At 42.0% G+C, this 22,985-nt stretch overlaps 1 protein-coding gene and 1 long non-coding RNA gene across 2 annotated transcripts; both read left to right on the top strand.

Annotated features, from left to right (window-relative positions):
* Positions 1–45: 45 nt before the first annotated feature.
* On the top strand, positions 46–480 carry LOC116134666. Its single transcript, XR_004128786.1, has 3 exons — positions 46–118; positions 231–294; positions 429–480. It is a non-coding gene; the product is annotated as an uncharacterized LOC116134666 (long non-coding RNA).
* A 20,479-nt stretch (positions 481–20,959) lies between these two features.
* Positions 20,960–22,940, top strand: LOC116134698 (DUF21 domain-containing protein At1g55930, chloroplastic-like). The gene is made up of 6 exons (XM_031420366.1): positions 20,960–21,089; positions 21,162–21,415; positions 21,547–21,638; positions 21,791–21,856; positions 21,986–22,102; positions 22,653–22,940. Exons 2-6 carry the CDS (start codon positions 21,208–21,210, stop codon positions 22,938–22,940), a joined length of 771 nt encoding a protein of 256 aa, XP_031276226.1. The 5' UTR covers positions 20,960–21,089; positions 21,162–21,207.
* The last annotated feature ends 45 nt before the right edge of the window (positions 22,941–22,985 follow it).

The following is a 22,985-nucleotide window of genomic DNA, read 5'->3' as shown; positions in this document are numbered from 1 at the left end:
AAAAGTTAAGAAGTTTGAGGATGTGTGTTTAGGGTGCCTGTGAACTGTGATTGAGGAACGTTTTGAAAATATAGTGGGCATTGCTTATGCAATGGATCTGCTGGATTATGTTCAGAAGGTCAGGGGATTTCTATTCCTCTTCCTCCCTGTCTAAGGCTAATACCACGTTTTTTATTGATTTTATGCAACAATCTCATAGTGTGCAGAATTATGATCTTTCTATTTTGAAGGGGGATCTCAAAGAAAGTACTACAGTGGGAGACATGGCCCACAAACCTGCATACTTCGTCCCTGGTAATCCTTCGAGCCAATTTTAAGTTGTTGCTGTGTTTCTTTTAATGAAATTTATTGTATTATTTATTTTTCTGTGAATCTGTTGTTTATATTATCTGTCTCAATTAAATAGGGTTTTGTCATTGATTTTGCAGATTCAATGTCAGTTTGGAATCGTCTCAGACAGTTCCACATTAGGAAGGTTCAAAAATGATTATGGTGGAACTGTGGGGGTATATACACACACTCATGTAGAGTATTATCATGATTCCATTACAGTAACAAGGAAAGGATATGAGTTTGACCTAGTGAAAATTATCACTGCTTTCACTGCCATTAACTTTTATGGAGATATTCCAAAAGAAATTGGATCCCATCATCACTTGGAAATTTGAATGCTCTTGAATCCTTGGACCTTTCTTCAAACAAGCTTGTCAGAAAAATTCCATGGTGGTTGAAAAATTTAGATTTTCTTGGGAGTGCTAGACTTGTCTCAAAAACCAACTCATAGGACCCATTCCACTGGCACCTCACTTTGATACCTTTGGAAATACTTCATACGCGGGAAACTCAGGATTGTGTGGATTTCCTTTGTCGAAAGAATGCAGTAAGTGATGAGACACTACAACCACCATCAGAATTTGAAGATGATGAAGATTTCCTTAATTTGTCTAAGTATTCATATAATAACTTTTTTTAGATTTATTAATGATTTAAAGCCAATATCAATATTAAATGATTTTCGGTATGACTATTTAGGAACTTGAGACTTGTACAAAATATAAGGGTTGGTCCAGAATGTGATATAATTTTATTATTATATCTTATTTTTAGAAGAAATAAAACTTTTGTTCCTTGCAAGTTCCAGCTTAAACCAATCAAATGGATTTTATATTTTACTATATCTTATTTTTTTGATGGCGAATTTGATATAAGGGTACTGTTCCAAACATTTAAATTAACTTATTAAAGCTAATATATTAAATCTAACGTTATTTATTTTTGAGTTCACTAAGTTCAGAAGATGAGATTAGATCAAATATTTAAAAAACAAGTATGACAGATTGGATTAAATTAAATTTTTTAGAAATCAATTTAATTGATTTAACTCATTCAGGATTTTTCTGGTAAAAATATATATATCAAGATCAAGTCAATGCTTAAATTTAATCATATTTATCCATATCATGTAGAACTCATCAATTCATTCATATAAATTCTATGGTAGTTCCGTAGATACGTACATATAGATTGAAATACTAGCTACTTGAAAGTATATCACATTGGATTTCAATATTATTTTCAAATACAAACTATATCTTTTTTTTTTTTTGTTTTTGTCCTTGTCTTGATACTGTATTTCCAGCAGACAACTTGAAAAAAAAAAAAAAAAAAAAAATTGGGGTTTAATCGGGTTGGCAAAGCTGAGTGGCCATCGATGCTCTATTTATAATTGGGTAAAATAATTTCATAGGATACTAATTTTAAACCTCAAACTTATATATGAATTCAATACTATATTAGTTCTTGTTAGATAGAGAAAAAAAAAAAAATTGAGACAAAGACCTTGACTGGAGTGTAAACCAAGTCCTCAGCTTTTACTTAAAAGTATTTTTTCTTAGTGAAAGAATATATGGTGTCCACAACATGGGGTAGAATTTCCCAACAAAATTGTGATCCACGTTGGTGGTGCTTTCCAAGTTTGTCGTTTTGTTGAGAAATTCTACACAGATTTTCTGCAATATTCTACCCCATGACGTGGACATCCTATTCTTCCACTAAGAAAAAATTATGAAATTATGTTAAAGAAGAAATTAATTAGTTGTGGTAGATAAGGTGAAGAGGTCCACCTATGTCCTTTGGAATGAATACCAGACAGAGATGTCTTACTTATTTTAAATCTAACAAGTCTTAGCATACATGTATAAGTCAATGCCAGAGAACAAGTAGTATTAGTATCCGCATCAAAAAATAAAAAGAACGCCTTGGTCAGTTGGTATAGGATTGTTCTTAGTCTTGAATGATATTTCCTTGAATTCAGTTGGTATAGGATTGTTCTTAGTCTTAAATGATATTTCCTTGAATCATATATAACGAAGACCGAGATTGATAAATAATTCATGAAGTAGTCCTCACTATATGAGACTGGAAAAAGCATTTACCTTTTGACGCACATTAACCATGGTTCAAGTCTCCTTACATAGTTTACATTGGATTCCTTCAATTTCTAATAGGATATAAGTATTGTTAAATAATATAAGAATTGTTGTTTTATTTATGTTGCTAAAATTAACTACCCTTACACTCCGTGTTAAGATGAGTCACAAAATATTTTTGATGTTATTAAAACTTTTTAATATGTAGTTTTATAATTTCTATGCTATACTTTTAGCAATTTTTTATGTATTTTCCCATAATCCTATTGTATGCCTTGATTAATTATCTTGTTTCAAAGTTTATATTACTTGCCCTTACAAAATTATTTGTGAGTATACGAAATAAAAAAAAAAAAAAAAATCATTCATTCATATTGTAGTTTTTTTTTCCCCTTAATTTTGAGATAAAATGTTGTTGAAAAAGATAAAAGGATTATACAATATATATATATATAGTGCGGACCTTTGACAAAATTATATCTATAGATATATATATATATATATATAGTGCTGACCTTTGACAATTATACAATCTTTTTTGCTCATGCAGTGACAAGGGGGGTAGAGGACTTATTACTCCAATAATTATTCGGCACCAATGTCTTGGTCTATTGACTGCAATAATTTAATGTGTCTACTTTCCAAGCCTAACAATTTATATATATATATATATTAGATCTACAAATTTGGTGATTGATTGTTAATAAATAAAAATGTAATAGAAGAATAGGTCTTGACCATGCGTGAGTTAAAATACATATGTAATAAGATATTTTGAAGCTTATGCATGCAAATTCATATCGGAATAGGATTCAAATTATCTCGAATATAACTTAGGTGGTGTGTTACAGGTTTTCTCTTTTATATAGGGATTTGGTGATGTTCTATTTCAAATCTGCTTATTCTATACTATGCATAAAATATAACTCTCATTTTTTACTTTTAATCAAAGGCATGTGGAAAGCAAAAACATAGACTCAAGACTTTCGTGTGAATTAATTGGAGACCATTTTAGCAACAAAATTGACAATTTTAACTTCTATAGTGCGAGTAATGTTAAATTTTCAAACTGTGTCCATGTTTGAATGATGCAATCGTTTAGTACCAAAAAGTGAAATGAGACAAGATTGAGTGGAATTCACGTAATTTTAACAAAATGTAATAATTAATGGGAGTGTTGGAAAGTAGACACATTAAGTTATTGTAGTCAATATAATAGACTAGGACAATAGTGCTGAATGAATTATTGTAGTAAAGTCCTCTCCTATACGTACCCCATTCCTCACGGCATGAGCTAAAGAGATGGTACAATTGTCAGAAGTTATATAACACAACAAAAGATCAGTATATATAATTAGATATGCATATATAGATCAAAATATTGCATAAGTAATAAATTAATATAAATTTGTCATTGATTGACAATAAATAAAAATGTAATAGAAGAGTAAATCTTAACCATACATTGAGTTAAATGACATAGGTAATAAGATTCTTTGAAGCTTATGCATATATGTAAATTCATATCACAAGATGATTCAAATTCATCTCGCATATGACTTAGAGTGTGTTACACATTTTCTCTTTTCTATGGTAATTTGGTGCGTTTATATTAAAATAGACTTATTTTACATGGTGCATAAAATATCTCTCTTTTTTTTTCCATTCAAACCACCTTATTTCACATGTAAATTCATATCACATGACTTAGACGGTGTGTTACATGTTTTCCCTTTTTCAAGGTAATTTGGTGATTTTTTATTTGAAACCTGCTTACTCTACACGGTGCATAGAATATAGCTATGCCTTTTAACTTTTAATTGAAGACATGTGGAAAAATAGAACCTAGAATCAAGACTTTTGTGTGATTTGGAAGCCATTTTAGCACCAAAAATGACAATTTGAACTTCCACAGTGCAAGTGATGTTAAATTTTTAAACTCATCATATTTGAATGATGCAACTTTTTGTACCAAAAAGTGAAATGAGACAAGATTGAGCGGAACTCACGTAATTTTAATAAAAGGTAATAATTAATGTGAGTGTTGGAAAGTAGACACATTAAAATTTAAAATATTGTATTCAATATAATATCGATATAATAGACTAGGACATTAATGCTGAAAAAATTATTGAAGTAAATAGTGCTCTACCCAATTCCTCACGGCATGGGCTTAAGAGATGGTACAGTTGTCAAAAGTTATATAACACATCAGTATATATAATTAAATAAGCAAAAATGGACTAGAATATTGCATAGCTCAAATAGAACAAAATAATGTTCTTATCTAAACGTTTACCATAATTAATAAATTAATACAAATTTGTGATTGATTGACAATAATAAAAATGTATTAGAAGAGTAGATCTTAACCATACATTGGGTCAAATTGTATACGTAATAAGATCCTTTAAAACTTATGCATGTAAATTCATGTAATAAGATCCCTTGAAAGCTTAGTGAAAGAATATATGGTGTCCACACATGGGGTAGAATTTCCCAACAAAAGTGATCCACGTTGGTGGTGCTTTCCAAGTTTGTCGTTTTGTTGAGAATTCTACACAATTTTCTGCAATCTACCCCATGATGTGGACACCCTATTTGTTATGCCTTGGAAAATGAAGGTGACTTGGGGAAAATCGTGTGAAGGGCGATCTACCCCGTCAGGGTAACACGCACACGTCAGACCTGCAAAGTGATATGGAGCTCACACGCGTCCATTTTTCTGCAGCAAACCGTGCGAAGTCAGCTTGGGAAGAGGGCAATGGACGTAAAGTCAGATTATATCCTGACAATCGCACCAACCCATGATTTAATGATGATTACACGCTTCAGTTTGATATAAGATGAAGAAGACCCCTTCATTAAGGGGTTCGCCATTCTTACAAAAAAAACTCCCTTCTCTAAAAACCACTTACTTTTCATAACTCTATGTACGTCATCGCTTCGCGACCTGACCCACACAACATCAATAAAAATCATTGGACGTAGGATTTGTACCTTAGCATCTGAACCACTTTAAAAGTCTTCTTGCATTTATTTCACTTCATATATCCATTATCACGTGTGGTTTCATCAACTACTAACCTACGTGACAATTGTTGGTGCCAAAAACGTAGCATCAACAGTTTGCGCTAGAAGGAGGGCTGTTAGTGTCTACCCTTCATCAGGAGAATCTTTGCTACTGTGTCTCATAGCAGCGCAATGGCCCCCAATCTGAACCTGAGCAGGTCCAGCTGTGCTGAAGAGTCCCCCTAACCCAGAGGGACATCCCTTCCAACATACCTCTAGCTCCGCAAAATGCTGCCAGGAATATCCCAGCAGCTCCGCAACTGGACCCTGCCATCAGGAGCTACCTGGAAAGGTTCGACAATACTCTCCAGACGGTCAACCAGAGGTTGGACCGTTTGGACCAAGGCATGTCATCTACGACAGCCGGGCGGTGCAACCGCCAAAGACGCCTGCAGGTCGCGCGAAAGGCGGCAAAGGGCGATAGCCCTGCTGCGAGCACTGCAGCGCGTAAACGCAAGGGTAAGCAAGTGGCAAAAAGTAAGCCTACGGGTCTCCCAAGGGCCAGCGAATACAAAGGCTCCCGAGCAGGTGTCGGCAAAACTGAGACTCGGTGAAAAAGTAGACCCCGAGCTGTTCCCATGCCACGTTCGCAGCGCAAACCCAAGCGAAAATGCTGGACGCGATGATTTCGATCACCACCAGCAGAACTACCCCGATCGTTCTCATGCGGGTGGCCCCCACACCTCGCGGGCGGTTCTACCACCGCGAGGGTCGTGAAAATGCCATGCGCTATCCATCACCTTCACGCGCCTCTAGTCAGCGTGTGTCGAGCGCGGCTGGAAATACCGGCCGAGGCGAGGAGGAATCGACCTCCGAACTCTCCTGAACCGCAACCGAGAAGGTTCGGGCTCGCAGGGTGAGAGCAACCCCATTGGCTCCTTTACCACAGATTGAGGAGCTCCAGCGAGCTCTGGATGGCTAAGGGAGCAGCAAAACGAGCAGCGCAGGTCGCCTCAACATCCCCTTTTCCCGGAGGTGCTAGCCGCTCCACTTCCACCGGATTCAGGTGCCAGTAGCGGCCGTTTGACGGACTATGATCCGCAGGATCATTTTATGAGTTCAACGACCTGATGGAGCTCCACCAGGTTTCAGACCTAGCGAAGTGCCGCTGTTTGGCCGTGACGCTGACCCTCCCACCCAGCGTTGGTCAGGTCGCTCCCAGCGGATCTATCGGTTCATGGCCTCAGATGAGCATGACGTTCCTGCGGCATTTCCAAGCCAATCGGAAATTTTTCGATGCCCTTGAGCTACCTCAGCACATAACAGAAAGAGACGATCCCTGCGTCCTACATTGACCGCTTCCACAGGGACTCATAAGTGGCTCACGCACCGAATAGAAACAATAAAAAAAACCAAAGAATCGAACTCTTATAATAGCTGGAGTTCGCCCGCAAACCGTGTGGAAAGAACTGCAGGCTGAGGACGATATTTCCCTCACCAGATTCTAACCTGGCAGAAAAGTATCTCCAATAGAGAATTCACTGGCGGCACTCCGCCGTCACGATCACGGCATTTCAAGTAGTATGTCAGGTCGAGAGACAATAGGTGAGCTGATCGCAAGGGAGACATCGACGGTCAGCGAAAAAGGGAAGAAACCCCGCTACGAGCAGAAAAAGTCCTATCTCCTGTCCCCCGTCGCGACCGCGACGGGACCCAATACACTCCGCTGAATGTGTCCATATCCGCGATCCTCGACAAATCGAGGAAGCTAGCCTGCTCGGTGGCCCGAACCCATGAAAACCCCTTCTCGGCCCGAACAACAAAAGTACTGCCGCTATCATCGGGAAATGGGCTCTCGATGAGTGCCGAGCTCTAAAGTAGGCTATCGAAGAGCTCATAAGAAGGGGCACTTCAAGGAGTACATTGATGACTCCCCAAAGAAAACCAAGGGGAGCGAAAGAAAAGCGTCGTGATCGCAGCGGGTACGACAGTGTTAACATAATCTCGGAGGTCCGCACCTCACGGGAAACACGCGAGGAGCGCAGGAAGTTGTTCGCGAAGTGCGCCATGACCCGATCAGTAATGAATACTTCGCAGCGACCTCCGAAAGCCAAGAAAGAGGAACCACTCACCTTCTGCGAGAAAGAGGCAGCTCGCTTGCACCATCCCACAGGATGTCTCTATTAATCACGCCCCTGTAGGGTGTCATAATGTCTGCCAGAATGCTTGTAGACAACGAAGCGCTGTGAACATCCTGTTCAAATCCGCTTTCGATAGAATGAACCTGGTCGAGGCCGACCTGAAACCACCTCGATGCCCTGTAGCGGATTTACAGGGGATCACCTAATGCCCAATGAAAACAATCCAGCTACCAGTCACACTCGCGACTACGACGAGGTGACTAGGGTTACCAATTTTTTGGTCGTGGACTCCTCCGCCTTCAATGGAATCCTGGGCGACCTCTGCTGAGAACCTTCAGGGCAGTCACTTCCTTATCATCTCAATATGAAGTTCCCCACTCCACGGGGATGGGGAGTAAGGCGTGTCGCAAGCACATCTCGCGAATGCTATGTAAGTGTCCAAATGGCCGACAGGGGAGGCATTTCGCAATGTGCGCCCCGCCAAGCTATGGCGATCAGTCGGGTTGAACCACAGCCGGGTCCGGCGGAGGATAACATAGACCGGATTCAGAAATTCCTCGAGTGGCCCGGTGGAGGATCTGTCGAAGTTTCGGTTGATCCGGAAGAGCCAACCAGTGCTAAATGATCGAAGCTGTCTCAACCCTCAGCTCGCTTCCGGAGCTGATAAGCTTCTTGAAGGAAACATTGACGTGTTCCCTGGTCGCAGGCAGATATGGTCGGGATCAGTCATCGTTATTTGCCATGCACTGAACGTCAGCATGAAGCTAAGCCAGTTCGCCAAAAGAGAAGGGCAATGGGCTCCGGAGCGGTACGCCGCATTAAATCAGAAGTGGAGAACTTCTCCGCAACGGATCTATTCGCGAGGCTCTCTACCCGACCTGGGTTGCTAACCGGTCCTGGTAAAAAGCCAAATGGCAAGTGGCGGACCGCGTAGACTTCAGCGACCTGAATAAAGCTTGCCGAAGACGCTTCCCCCTACCAAGAATCGACCAGCTCGTTGACGCCACCTCGGGCATGAACCTGTTAAGCTTCATGGATGCTACTCGGTGTACAACCAATCCCGGTATAGCCAGATGAGGAACACTACGACCTCATTACGGATCGGGGGCTTTATTGTTACAAAGTCATGCCCTTCGGCCTCAAGACGCAAGCCGACCTACCAGAGGTTGGTCATAAATGTTCTCCACAGATCGGGAGCACAATGGAGGTCTATGTGGACGACATGCTGGTCAAATCCAAGTCGCCTAGAGCATATTGCGCATCTCGCTGAGATGTTTGACATACCTCCGACTCTACAAATGAAGCTGAACCCCTCTCAAATGTTCGTTCGGGGTATCGTGAGGAAAGTTCCTGGGATTATGTCAATCAGCGGGGCATAGAGGTAAACCCCGAAAAGATTCAGCTCTGCTTGATATGAAAGCCGACTAGCAAAAAGCAGGTCATGATTCTGAACGGCGAATAGCGGCACTAGTCGCTTTATATCGAGGCTACAGACCGCTGTTTACCATTCTTCACGTCCTGAAGGCTAACAAGAGATTCGAGTGGACTCCCGAATGCGAGTAGGCATTCCAGAATCTAAAAAAAATACCTTGGGAAGCCGCCTCTCCTCTCTAAGCCTCTTCCACAAGAAACCCTGCTCGTCTACCTGTCCGTTATCTCAATCGCGGTCAGCGCAGCTTAATACGGAAGAGGAAAAAGTTCAGTGGCCGGTATATCGAAGTAAGCGTCTATCGGATGCCGAGATGCGGTACCCAAATGGTGCGACTAGCTTTTGCCTCTGGTCGCGTCCAGAAAGTGCGACCTTACTTCCATGCCATACATCAATGGTATACAAGTTACCCTCTCAGGCAGGTCCTCCAAAACCGGAGGCCCTCAGTAAATTGCTCAAATGGCCTGAGCGAGCCAGTTCAACTTAAGTATACGCCCAGGTCAACCATCAAAGGGCCACTGTGCAACTTATCTCGAATTTTCCTATTCCCGAGCGGCAACAGTCTAGCGAGGTCGGGCAGAGACTACCAGAACCTGTCGACATGGAACCTCTACGTCGACGGGTCATCGAACAGAAAAGAGCCGGTGCGGGTCTTCTCCGGTAGCCCCGAGGGGATCCGAATTCATGGTATTCTCCGGTTCGGGTTTAAGCGACCAACAATGAGTCCGAATACGAAGCTCTGCTCGTGCGGGTTGCGACTCGCCAAGAAATGGGTGCAACCGCGATCAGTATTTATAGCGACTCTATGCTGGTCGTCAACCAAATCCTAGGGGAATACCAAGCCAAGGAAGAGAACATGTCCGCTACCTGAAAGAAGCTAAGGTCTCTCTGGGGTCGTTTAAGCACTTCGAAACGCTCAGATCCCAGGGAGACAACTCAATAGGGACGCCTTGCAAAGATAGCCTCGTCGCTAGATTCAGGGGCTCCTGATAGCATTCCTGTTCGTTTTGTCATGTTCCCACTATCAGCTCGGCCGACAGGCCATGAACGAGGTTCAGCCAGATTCCTGGATGACTCCCATTGTCAGTACCTCAAGGATGACCTTGCCCAGCGACAAGGTCGAGGCAAGGGTCCTACCGAGTAAGGTCTCTCGTTCACACTCATCGAAGATCAGCTGTACAAGAGGGATTAGTGTCCCTCTCCTCCGATGTGTAACTAGTGAAGAAGCAGACTACGTTTATGAGGGAGATTCACGAAGGAACTGCGGTAACCACACAGCAGCTCGTCCCTTGCGAACAAGTTGTTCGCCAGGGATACTATTGGCCACCGAACCAATAAGATGCGCACAACTTTGTCAAGAAAGCGACAAATGCCAACGGTTCGCGAACATTCCGCGAGCCCCATCTCACGAGCTGATTCTATGTAACCCCTGGCCATTTTCCATGTGGGGACGACCTATCGCCCCATGCCAGTTGGAAAGGGAGGGGTCAAGTATGCCGTGGTCGCGGTAGACTACTTACAAATGGGTCGAAGCCGAGCCCGAGCTGCGATCACACAGGAAGCTAAAGATTTGTTTTCAAGAATATAGTGTGCCGCTACGGAATTCTCACACCCTAATCCAGATAACGGGAAGCAATTCGATAATGAGGAGTTCAAGCAATTTGCGCATCTGGCATCCATAAAATTCACCTCAGTCGCCAGACCGCAAGCAAATGGCAAGTTGAAGCAGTCAACAAGACCATCAAGCATACTCTAAAGGCCAAAACTCGGAGCAGCCAAAGGAAATTGGGCTGACGACCTCCCCGAAGTCTTGTGGGCGTATAGGACACCTCCAAGAACCTCCACCCGGAAACTCCATTTTCGCTAGCTTTGGCTGTGAGGCAATGATCCCGGTAGAGTCGAACTGGTCTCTTCGAGGGACTTGTACAAGTGAGGATGAAAACGAAGGCCACAATGAGATGAGCAAGTTTGGATCTGTCGAAGAGCACCGCAACAAGGCTTCGCTAAGATAGCAGCCTACAGCAGCGAGCAAAAGATTCTTCGACTCAAAGGTCAAGCGAAGAGACTCCAGGTCGGAGACCTTGTCTAAAGACAGTTCTCTCGAACAGAGAGCTAGTGGGGGGTACTAGGACCTAATGGAAGTCCATACCGGGTCGACAAAGTAATCAGACCGGACGGCTAGCGCGGCTTGCACCGGACTGTCCTGGGTCCTAGATCTGTTCAGACTCCGCGGACCTGTCCTCTTTGGCTTGGCCGGGCCTTCGCCTAGGCGAGCAACTGCCCGAGCAGACTTCGTCCTGTCGTTACTTGTGCATTGAGAGGTGGGGCAAAAAAAAAAGATGGGACAGGGCGGGAAAGGGGTTCCTGGACAAGAGGAATGGAGGAGGGGAAAAAAGGTGCCGGAGGGGGGGACCATGTGGCAAGAAGAAAGCTATAGGGTGCGGAAGGACGTGGCTGCGAAGGCGCAGAAGCTCGCAGCGGTTGTGCTGGAAAGCACGGGCAGCTTCGCTCTCTCTTTCCCTCCTCATCAAGGGAAAACAAATGTGCTCCCGGCGGGACTGCCCGGACTCCTTCGGGGCATGGTCTCTGCATTTAGCTCGTCAGTAAGGGAATTTATTCCACGACCAGAAAGGACCAGTATACTTACCTTCGAGTTCTAACGACGCCTATTGGTGAAAAAACCGTACTTCCGCAAGTTCGTGGTCGTCACAAGCTTCCGCGCGTCTCGTTGTTCCTCGTCCAGTACCCGAAAGATACAAGTCTGTCTGGATCAACGAGTAGCTTTTCCTCGATCGTTCTATTGATGCAAAAGAAAACAGGTCGTTTATTATGGATCACGCGAGCATATAACTAACCCAACGAAAGAAAACCTACTTGATCCTGAAAATGGCGTGAGCCGTTATAACAGAAAAAGAAAACTTTGTCTCGTAGCCCCCGCCTTGCTGGGATAGCTGTGTATCCCGCGGTAATGGTAGGTCGCTGAGACAATAGTACGAGTCCTTGTCCCTACTCTTCTTCAGTAGTAGGCGACGCCGAGCTCGACCGCCGTTGGCTCTCCCACGTTTCGCAGCACGCGATGTAGACGCGATCGTGATGACATACGCGTTCAGCGTTGCTGCATCGGTGCGATCCCGAAATGATCCAGGACCGACCTGATGAAAGGATGGAAGGGAATCCTCCCTCCACCCTTGAAGATCTCCTCAGAGATCGCGGCAAGGTCGTCGGCCGGATGCCGCGACGGCCTAGTGTGGTCGAGGAACACCTCCGTGCGGATGTCGAACTGCTTCTTTATTCTAGCATATTCCTCGGAGGTGAGAACCGAGTAGACATCGAGAGCTGCGTCCTCGGGAGCTCCCTGCGAGGACGAGTTGGCTCCTTCCTCGGGCCTGGATGTCGACGGTTCCATTCCAGTCTGCAACATCAACAGACACGGTCATTTAGGCCTTCGTGTTTGTCCCGTGCGGCGGCAGGGGACGAAAACTTAAAACCTAGCGGTGATTTGAGCCGCCACCCACGGCTCGAACCCAATGACGGCGTCGAGACTTCGGTGAAACACCGGAAGACCCAACGCCATGGTTCAACCAAACCAGTGCAAAATAAAAAAAGGAAAGGGGAACCTTACTCTGTGGTATATGGAGCTGAGGCCGAAACTCGTTCTGGTTGCCTGAAAAGCGCCGATCGGGAGAGGATGATTCTCGGTTTGCAAAAGTTTATCACTCGAGGCGAAAGAAATTTCGGTGACCTCATTTGAAAAATACAAAGTTTTTATATGGATTGCGAATCGACGGTTACCGCCCCTGGGAACCGAAACGACAATTCTCTCTCTCTCCGCGTTAAATGCGCCCCACGTCGCATTAAATGCCGTGGAAAGGGGCGTCGTTTCAAACCCACGTCGCATTAAATGCAGTAATAGGGGTTGTCGTTTCAAATGTGTAACATAATCAATGCTGTCAAAACGGCGTCAGGTCATCTTACAACGCATTTAATGTGTCTGACAGACGCTGTAACGCGTGCAGAGCGCCTGACAGCACAGAGCCAGGTTCATTGAACCTCTGAGGTACAGAAAGGAGCGTCCGTCAAGTCCAGGTCGCTAAGGTGAAGATTGTCAGGTCGCTTAAGCAAGGGATCGCGCGAGATTGTGTTTGTTGCGAGTCCTGATCCGAGCTCGTCCCATCCAGGTCGGAGCGACCAAAGCCTCCGATGTGACTTAGTTTCCAAGGCTCGATTCTCAAGCCTTATAAACTAGGGGGCTTCTGTTATGCCTTGGAAAATGAAGGGCTGACGTGGGAAAATCGTGTGAAGGGCGATCTACCCCCGTCAGGGTAACACGCACACGTCAGACCTGCAAAGTGATATGGAGCTCACACGCGTCCATTTTTCTGCAGCAAACCGTGCGAAGTCAGCTTGGGAAGAGGGCAATGGGACGTAAAGTCAGATTATATCCTGACAATCGCACCAACCCATGGATTTAATGATGATTACACGCTTCAGTTTGATATAAAGAAACTGGGTCTCTTCGGAGGGACTTGTACAATGAGGATGAAAACGAAGCACTAATGAGAGCAAGTTTGGATCTGGTCGAAGAGCACCGCAACAAGGCTTCGCTAAGGATAGCAGCCTACCAGCAGCGAGCAAAAAGATTCTTCGACTCAAAGGTCAAGCGAAGAGACTTCCAGGTCGGAGACCTTGTGCTAAAGGAAGTTCTCCTCGGAACCAGAGAGCCTAGTGTGGGGGTACTAGGACCTAATTGGGAAGGTCCATACCGGGTCGACAAAGTAATCAGACCGGGGACGGCAGCGGCCGCCTCGCTCGCGGGCTCTTTGCCCGACCTCCTGGATCCTTGGTGCATCCTCAGAGGTTCCTCCTCAGATTCGGTTTCAGACTCCTCGGCCTGGACCTGTTTCCTCTTCTTGGACCTTTGGGCCGGAGCCTTCCGCCTAGGGCGAGCAGACGGTGCCCGAGCGACCTATTCTGTCCTGGTCGCTTCTTGTGCAGGACGGGGCTGCGAAGGCGCAGAAGCTCGCAGCGGTTGTGCTGGAATAGCACGGGCAGCTTCGCTCTCTCTTTCCCTCCTCGATCAAGGGAAAACAAATGGTGCTCGGCGGGACTGCCCGGACTCCTTCGGGGGCATGGTCTCTGCATTTAAGCTCGTCAGTAAGGGAATTTATTCCACGACCAGAAAGGGACCAGTATAACTTACCTTCCAGGGGTTCTAACGACGCCTTATTGGTGAAAAAACCGTACTTCCGCAAGTTCGTGGTCGTCACAAGCTTCCTCGCGTCTCGTTGTTCCTCGTCCAGTACCCCGAAAGATACAAGTCTGTCTGGATCGGCGAGTAGCTTTTCCTCGGTCGTTCTATTGACTGCAAAAGAAAACAGGTCGTTATTATGGATCAAGCGAGCAGATAACTAACCCAACGAAAGAAAACCTACTTGGATCCTGAAAATGGCAGTGGCCGTTATAACAGAAAAAGAAAAACTTTGTCTCGTAGCCCCCGCATTGCTGGGATAGCTGTGTATCCCCGCGGTAATGGTAGGTCGCTGAGACAAATAGTACGAGTCCTTGTCCCTACTCTTCTTCAAGTAGTAGGCGACGCCGAGCTCGACCGCCGTTGGCTCTCCCAAGCCGTTCTCGCAGCACGCGATGTAGATCGCGATCGTGATGACATACGCGTTCAGCGTTAGCTGCATCGGTGCGATCCCGAAATGATCCAGGACCGACCTGATGAAAGGATGGAAGGGAATCCTCCCTCCACCCTTGAAGATCTCCTCAGAGATCGCGGCAAGGTCGTCGGCCGGATGCCGCGACGGCCTAGTGTGGTCGAGGAACACCTCCGTGCGGATGTCGAACTGCTTCTTTATTCTAGCATATTCCTCGGAGGTGAGAACCGAGTAGACATCAAGAGCTGCGTCCTCGGGAGCTCCCTGCGAGGACGAGTTGGCTCCTTCCTCGGGCCTGGATGTCGACGGTTCCATTCCAGTCTGCAACATCCACAGACACGGTCATTTAGGCCTTCGTGTTTGTCCCGTGCGGCGGCAGGGGACGAAAACTTAAAACCTAGCGGTGATTTGAGCCGCCACCCACGGCTCGAACCCAATGACGGCGTCGAGACTTCGGTGAAACACCGGAAGACCCAACGCCATGGTTCAACCAAACCAGTGCAAAATAAAAAAAGGAAAGGGGAACCTTACTCTGTGGTATATGGAGCTGAGGCCGAAACTCGTTCTGGTTGCCTGAAAAGCGCCGATCGGGAGAGGATGATTCTCGGTTTGCAAAAGTTTATCACTCGAGGCGAAAGAAATTTCGGTGACCTCATTTGAAAAATACAAAGTTTTTATATGGATTGCGAATCGACGGTTACCGCCCCTGGGAACCGAAACGACAATTCTCTCTCTCTCCGCGTTAAATGCGCCCCACGTCGCATTAAATGCCGTGGAAAGGGGCGTCGTTTCAAACCCACGTCGCATTAAATGCAGTAATAGGGGTTGTCGTTTCAAATGTGTAACATAATCAATGCTGTCAAAACGGCGTCAGGTCATCTTACAACGCATTTAATGTGTCTGACAGACGCTGTAACGCGTGCAGAGCGCCTGACAGCACAGAGCCAGGTTCATTGAACCTCTGAGGTACAGAAAGGAGCGTCCGTCAAGTCCAGGTCGCTAAGGTGAAGATTGTCAGGTCGCTTAAGCAAGGGATCGCGCGAGATTGTGTTTGTTGCGAGTCCTGATCCGAGCTCGTCCCATCCAGGTCGGAGCGACCAAAGCCTCCGATGTGACTTAGTTTCCAAGGCTCGATTCTCAAGCCTTATAAACTAGGGGGCTTCTGTTATGCCTTGGAAAATGAAGGGCTGACGTGGGAAAATCGTGTGAAGGGCGATCTGCCCCCGTCAGGGTAACACGCACACGTCAGACCTGCAAAGTGATATGAAGCTCACACGCGTCCATTTTTCTGCAGCAAACCGTGCGAAGTCAGCTTGGGAAGAGGGCAATGGGACGTAAAGTCAGATTATATCCTGACAATCGCACCAACCCATGGATTTAATGATGATTACACGCTTCAGTTTGATATAAAGTGAAGAAGACCCCTTCATTAAGGGGATTCGGCCATTCTTTACAAAAAAAACTCTCTTGTAAAAAACACTTACTTTTCATAACTCTATGTACGTCAGTCCGCTTCGCGACCTGACCCATACCAAAATCAATAAAAATCAGTGGACGTAGGATTTGCTACCTTAGCATCCGAACCACTTTAAAAAGTCTTCTTTGCATTTATTTCACTTCATATATCCATTATCACGTGTGGTAATTCATCAAACAGTAATAACTACGTGACAATTGGTTGGTGCCAAAAACGAGCATCAACACTATTATTCAATGCCAGAGGACAAGCAGTGTTAGTATCCACATCAAGAAGTTATAGAAATTTTCACTTACTAAGCATGAAAATAGAGGGAGAGACTATTCAAAGACTTAAGTTATGTACTACGAGTTCCCTATATATTTCAGGTGTTTCCGAATTATGACATGCATTACATAATACTAGAAACAACATTTTCACTTGTTTCCCTGATCTTGTTCGTTGTAATGTCACATTGTTCACTTTATGTTGCTTCTAGTTCTACTCAAGAAGCGTTGGTTAACATCCATCACCATAGTTAAATTGATTTTTTAATTAAAATTAATTTTCATTATTTCAGTTCATGTAGATATTAGTTTTTTTTCCTTTTTTCTTTTCTTGTTAATCGAAAATAGAAAGAAAGCCTTGGTCAGTTGATATAGGATTGTTAATCCTGAATGATATTTCCTTGAATCACATATAGCAAAGACCAAGATTGATCAATAATTCATGAAGTAGTCCTCACTGTATGAGATTGGGAAAAGCATTTACTTTTTAACGCGCATTAGCCACGGTTCAAGTCTCCTTACATAATATACATAGGATTTTCCTTCAACAAAGGTCTTCGTTAGCCTGAGTTTAGTCTTCATCAACACTAAGACCTCGACTGCAACTTTGTGAAACCGAANCATATATTTTTATGCTTCTTCAAGTATCTGAATATAAACTCCACTATTAATTTTCAACCTTTTCTTTCTTTTCAGAGCTAGGCACTTGACAAGAGCAACCGATTGAATCAGCATTATACATCTATTATCTTTCAGCAATATGTTATTTTGCAAGTTTTCATGGTAAAACAACATTTTCCAGAAAAAAGCATAAATCAAAAGTGCTTTAAGTGTTGCTGGAAAAATAATAATTTGTTTGTTATTATTTGTATTGTGTACTTCAAGTTGATGGTAAGTTTATTATTTTCCTGATACATTTATTAGATCTATTGTAAGTGTTTTATTTCTAAGTTTTTGCATGAGGAGAACTTTTGCCAGCCTGAATATTTGACTATTAGGCTCTTGAATTTTAATCCTTGTATTCATGGGAGTTTTTAGTGAATAAGTTATGTATTGAAGATACGTTGTGCTTTACATATTTATCTCTAATTTTGTTTAGTCCTATTGTTTTTTATTAATCGTGGTATTCAAGTGAGTTTTTCTTATTATTTAAAATAAGGATACAGTTGTAATCTTAGAACTTACTCAGGGCAATCCTAGTAATTTATCGCAACACACTCGCCATAGTTGAAATGGAAGAGTTTCCACTTGCACTCCTCTAAATCTCCCATTTCAGTTATATCCCAAAAGGCACAAAATCCTCTCCCTCTCTTACCCTCAGAAAAACCCTATATTCCCTTTATATCCCTTCTTCATTTTTCACTTTCACTAATAAACTCAATCCCAAAAGGGCGAAATTTTGACCGAATTTCCCATTAATTCTTGACTTTTAAATTCTGGGTTTCTTTTTCCTCTAATTATTTTTGCTGGGATTTATCAAAGTTTCAATTTTTAATTCGTTTTTGTTCATATATCATGGATTTTTGCTCTTGAATCTCCGGTTTTCAATCGACCCATGTTCGTTCCAACAATAAAAAACTTGTTTTTCCTCCACCAAAATCGATGTTCTGAATCTCCTGTCAAGATTTTACCCAGAATTCATCACTATCCAAAGTTTNCCATCACCAATACCGTCCATCTACCATGAAGGAGACGATGGTTCGAACTGGTTCGATTGGAAAATCGCTTTGATGGGTTACGGATGCGGATTGGTAATAGGCTTGTCTATGGGATACATTGTATTCACAATAGGAAAACCTCTATGGTTTGTAATAATGGTCGAAAGATTGAGGCTCAGAATCATAACAAAAGTGAAGAGAACACATCCAAGAAGAAGAAATTAGTGACTTCAAGCGTTACTCTTAAGAGGTGAGTGCTTCAGTTTTTACAGCATATATTTTTATGCTTCTTCAAGAATTTGAATATAAACTTCACTATTAATTTTCAACATTTTCTTTCTTTTCAGAGCTAGGCACTCGACAAGAGCAACCGATTGAATCAGCATGGTATATCTATTATCTTTCAGTAGTATGTTATTTTGCAAGTTTTCATGGTAAAGTCACATTTTTCCAGAAAAAAGCATAAGTCAAAAGTGCTTCAAGTGTTGCTGGAAAAAAAAAAATAATTTGTTTGTTATTATTTGTGTCATGTACTTCAAGTTGATGGTAAGCTTATAATTTTCCTGATACATTTATTAGATCTATTATAATTGTTTTTTTTCTAAGATTTTGCATGACGAGAACTTTTGCCAGCCTAAATATTTGACTATTAGGTTCTCGAATTTTAATCCTTGTATTCATGGTAGTTTTTAGTGAATAAGTTATGTATTGAAGAAAGTTGTGCTTTCCATATTTATCTCTAATTCTTTTTACTCCTATTGTGTTTTATTAATCGTGGTATTCAAGAGAGTTTTTCTTATTATTTAAAGTAAGTAAGGATATAGTTGTAATTTTAGAACTTACTCAGGGCAATCCTAGTAATTTATCGCAACACACTTGCCACAGTTGAAATGGAACAGTTTCCACTTTCACTTCTCTAAATCTCCCGTTTCAGCTACATCCCAAACGGCCCAAAGCCCTCTCCCTCTCTTACCCTGAGCAAAACCCTATATTCCCTTTATATAGGGTTTTGCTCAGGCCAAAGCCCTCAACCCATCAATTCTTGTACATATCTCAATCTTTTCATTTCTCAAATTTTGACCGAATTTCCCATTAATTCTTGACTTTTCAATTTTGGGTTTCTTTTTCCTATAATTATTTTTTCTGGGATTTATCAAAGTTTCAATTTTTAATTCGTTTTTGTTCATATTTCTTGGATTTTTGCTCTTGAATCTCCGGTTTTCAATCGACCCATGTTCGTTCCAACAATAAAAAACTCATTTTTCCTCGACCAAAATCGATTTTCTAAATTTACTGTCAAGATTTCACCCAGAATTCATCACTATCCAAAGTTTCACATGTCTAGATTGCCCAAAAACAAATTTTTCGACACTAGAACCCACGTGAAACCAATAAACAAAGTCACTGCAGAACTGGGTCGTGAAAAAAAATGAAGTTTCGGATTCAAATGTAGAGAAAATTAAGATTTTGATGAATGGGGGAGTCGTTTTAGGGGCGCTTGTTCGTGGGGTTTTGGTGTTTGGTGGCAAGAGAGTTTTTGCTGTGGAGAGTGCAGTAAATGCAGGGTATGGAGTTATTGGACAGAGCATATTGTTGTTGAAGAATGCTTGGCCTAAAGTTTATCAGGTTTTGAGAGTGTTCAAAGAACAAGGTTTGGTTTTGGCTGCGCTTTTGGGGTTGTCTGCGTTCTGTTCAGTGGCTGAGACGTCTATCACCACGCTTTGACCTTGGAAGGTATAAAATTCTTGAGCTAGTCTGTGTTTGTTTAATGTATATGTAATTGTGTTGTCACAAATTATGCATTTAAGTGTTTGTTATTATTCTGGTCTTGGTAGTGTATTAGCTTATTTGGTTTCATTTTGATGTTGGTGGTTTTATTGCTATTGTGTTATTATTTTGAAAAGATTATTTATTTATTATTCTATGCTGCTTTATCTATATTATTTATAAAGTACAATTATATAATTTGGGTACAATTTAGACTATGTTCCGTGAGGTGTTGAATGCTTTTTCTTTTTTTTTGGGTTTTAGTTGTGCTTAGTTAGGATAGCCGAATGAGAATATATGGACTAACAAAATAGCGCAAGCTCTTTGAATGATAACCACATTACCTGTTTCAGCATAAAGATGTTAACTGAAACATCATATGGTACTTTTGGTGTAAGTTGATGGTTGCCATCTCTTCAAATAGTTTTATTTTTTCTAATTCGGCCATTTGATATTATTGTGAATCGTGCGGGAATTGGCAGAAAAAGAGCCTGAAATGGTGTCATTAAATGCTTTGCGATGTATGTTACTCGGTTTTTGACGACTATTCTCATTGGCACAACGTTCTACCCCGCCCCTTAATGTAAGCATAGCTATTCTTTTCTTTTCATATTGAGTTTGAAAATTAGTTCTTTTATAGATTCTAGGTACATATTCAGTGTGGCTAATATTGGAGCCACTGCGTTAGTCACAGAGGCAGCAACAACTTTATTTGGTGAGGCTGGTGTCAGTGCAGCAGCAGAGGAATGACTGTAAGTAAAACGTTCTCTCTCTTTTAAGGACATGCAATATATTATGAACTCATATTGAAATGCCAGGCAGTGGTTATAGTCGACATCTAAGTTGGATGCTGCCCAGGATATAGGTTGCAGAATAGATTGCTGACTAGTTAAATGTGATGATCGCAATGATATGGCTCATTTTGATTATTTCACATTTTCTTGATAACTAACAAGGGGAATTTTATTAAAATGAACTTACAATTTATAAACTAGTACCATCTCTTTGTGAATTTTTTAACTACTCATTACCTCAGAAATAATTAAAACTTTCTAGGAATTTGTTTTTGTTTGTTTTATGGTTCAAATGCTCTTTTCTTAAGATTTTTTTCGCAGAAATGATTGAAAATGTGTTAGATAAAGGATACACATGTTGGAGAGGCGATGACACCTATTGTTGATGTAGTTGCAATTGATGTAAGTGCCACTCTTGTTGATTTCCACAGTTTGTGTGACTCATCAATATTCAAGGTAAATTGTTCTTGGTATCTTCACTGCAGTGCGTGCATATTCAAAAAGCTAAGAAGTTTGACGGGTGTGTTAGGTGCCTGTGTTTGAGCAACGTGTTGACAAATAATGGGCATTGCTTATGCAATGGATCTGCTGGATTATGTCCAGAAGGTCCGGGGATTTCTATTCCTCTTCCTCCCTCTCTGAGGTTAATACCACGTTTTTTATTGATTTTATGCGACAATCTCATAGTGTGCAGAATTATGATCTTTCTATTTTGAAGGTGGATCTCCTAGAAAGTACCACAGTGGGAGACATGGCCCACAAACCTGCATACTTCATCCCTGGTAATCCTTAGAGCCAATTTCAAGTTGATGCTGTGTTTTTTTAATGAAATTTGTTGTATTATTTATTTTTCTATGAATCTGTTGTTTATATTATCTGTCTGAATAAATAGGGTTTTGTTATTGGTTTGCAGATTCAATGACAATTTGGAATCTTCTCAGAGAGTTCCACATTAGGAAGGTTCACATGGCTGTTGTTCTAAATGAGTATGGTGGAACTGTGGGGGTATATACACACTGATGTCTGAATCAAACAAGTTAGAACTAGTTTTTCATTAAACATTTTGATGTTGAAGGGCTGCTTGGTTAACTCAATAAGTACCTTTGACCTTCAGTTTTGATGGCCTAATAATCATTTTCTTTTTCTGGATGATGCAGGTAGTGTCCCTGGAAGATGTGGTTGAGGAAATTGTCGGTGAAATCGTAGATGAAAATGATTCAAAAGTAAATCTCACTGTTAATTTTGTCTTTGTAATAACATTGCTAAATGATAGACATAATACAGATTGTCAGTATTTTTTCATCATTATATTGATTTATTTCGATTGTCTGCCCTTTATCACTCATTAACAGGAGAAGATCCAGAAGAAAACTGCCTACATTGTGATGCGAGCAGAGGGAATATATGATGTGGATGCTATTACATCTATTGATCAGCTCTCTGAAGACTTAAATATCAAAGTGCCAGAGGTATGACGTTTCTTCTAGTAATGCTGTGTTGATGCTGTTGTTAATGGCACTGTGATGTTTATGTTAAAATGCATATTGATTAGCTAGCATTGAAGTACTTACCGTGGCAGGATTACCCTGTCACATTTATAATTGTGAAGTACCCTCAATTCCCCGTCATCTGTAGAAACCTGTTGATGGATAGAAAGAACTTTATTGAGAACACCCCTTTACCCCTATTGGGGGAGACCTGCACTGGTAAAGGCAAACATGTCATTATTATGGTAGTTTAGTAATATTTCATTGACTGAAAAGAATTTGATTAATCACAGTAATACACTTGATATTATTTACCATGATTTGTGGACTGATCTGAGAGTATTTAACTGCTCAGTTATGCATTGCTGTCAATGGGTAAAAGCTGTATTCCAACAGTCTTCGTCATGCATGTTAGGGCTCCTATCTTATGCTTCAACTGAAGAAGTTAAGACTTGATTATATGTTGTTTTAAGTGTCCATGACTGCTTAATTTCACATATCTAGTTACCTTTCCTTTCCTATTATTTTATAGGGTCATCAGTATGAGACAGTATCAGGTTTTATATGTGAGGCCTTTGGATGCATCCCAAGGACCGGTGAGAGTATGAAAGTGGTCCTTGAAAAGGAAAACCAGGAAGAAAACGAAGAACATTATGAATCTGGATCTGATCTACAAACTCGAGGTATGGTCTTGATCCTTTTGTGCTACATTTACTCTTGTGGAAGCTCCATCACATTAAGTTCTGGTTATAAGTTCACAAGGATCATTTCTAGAACCTTTACATTCTTACTTCTCTATCTGGCATACATCCCACCATAGAAGTAGCCAGGAATATGATCTATTAAATCTTTAATATTCATTTAT

The sequence above is a fragment of the Pistacia vera genome, unplaced genomic scaffold, assembly GCF_008641045.1.
Source record: "Pistacia vera cultivar Batoury unplaced genomic scaffold, PisVer_v2 Contig290, whole genome shotgun sequence".
In the NCBI taxonomy this organism is placed as follows: Eukaryota; Viridiplantae; Streptophyta; class Magnoliopsida; order Sapindales; family Anacardiaceae; genus Pistacia; species Pistacia vera.
This window is presented reverse-complemented; position numbering and strand designations above follow the sequence as displayed.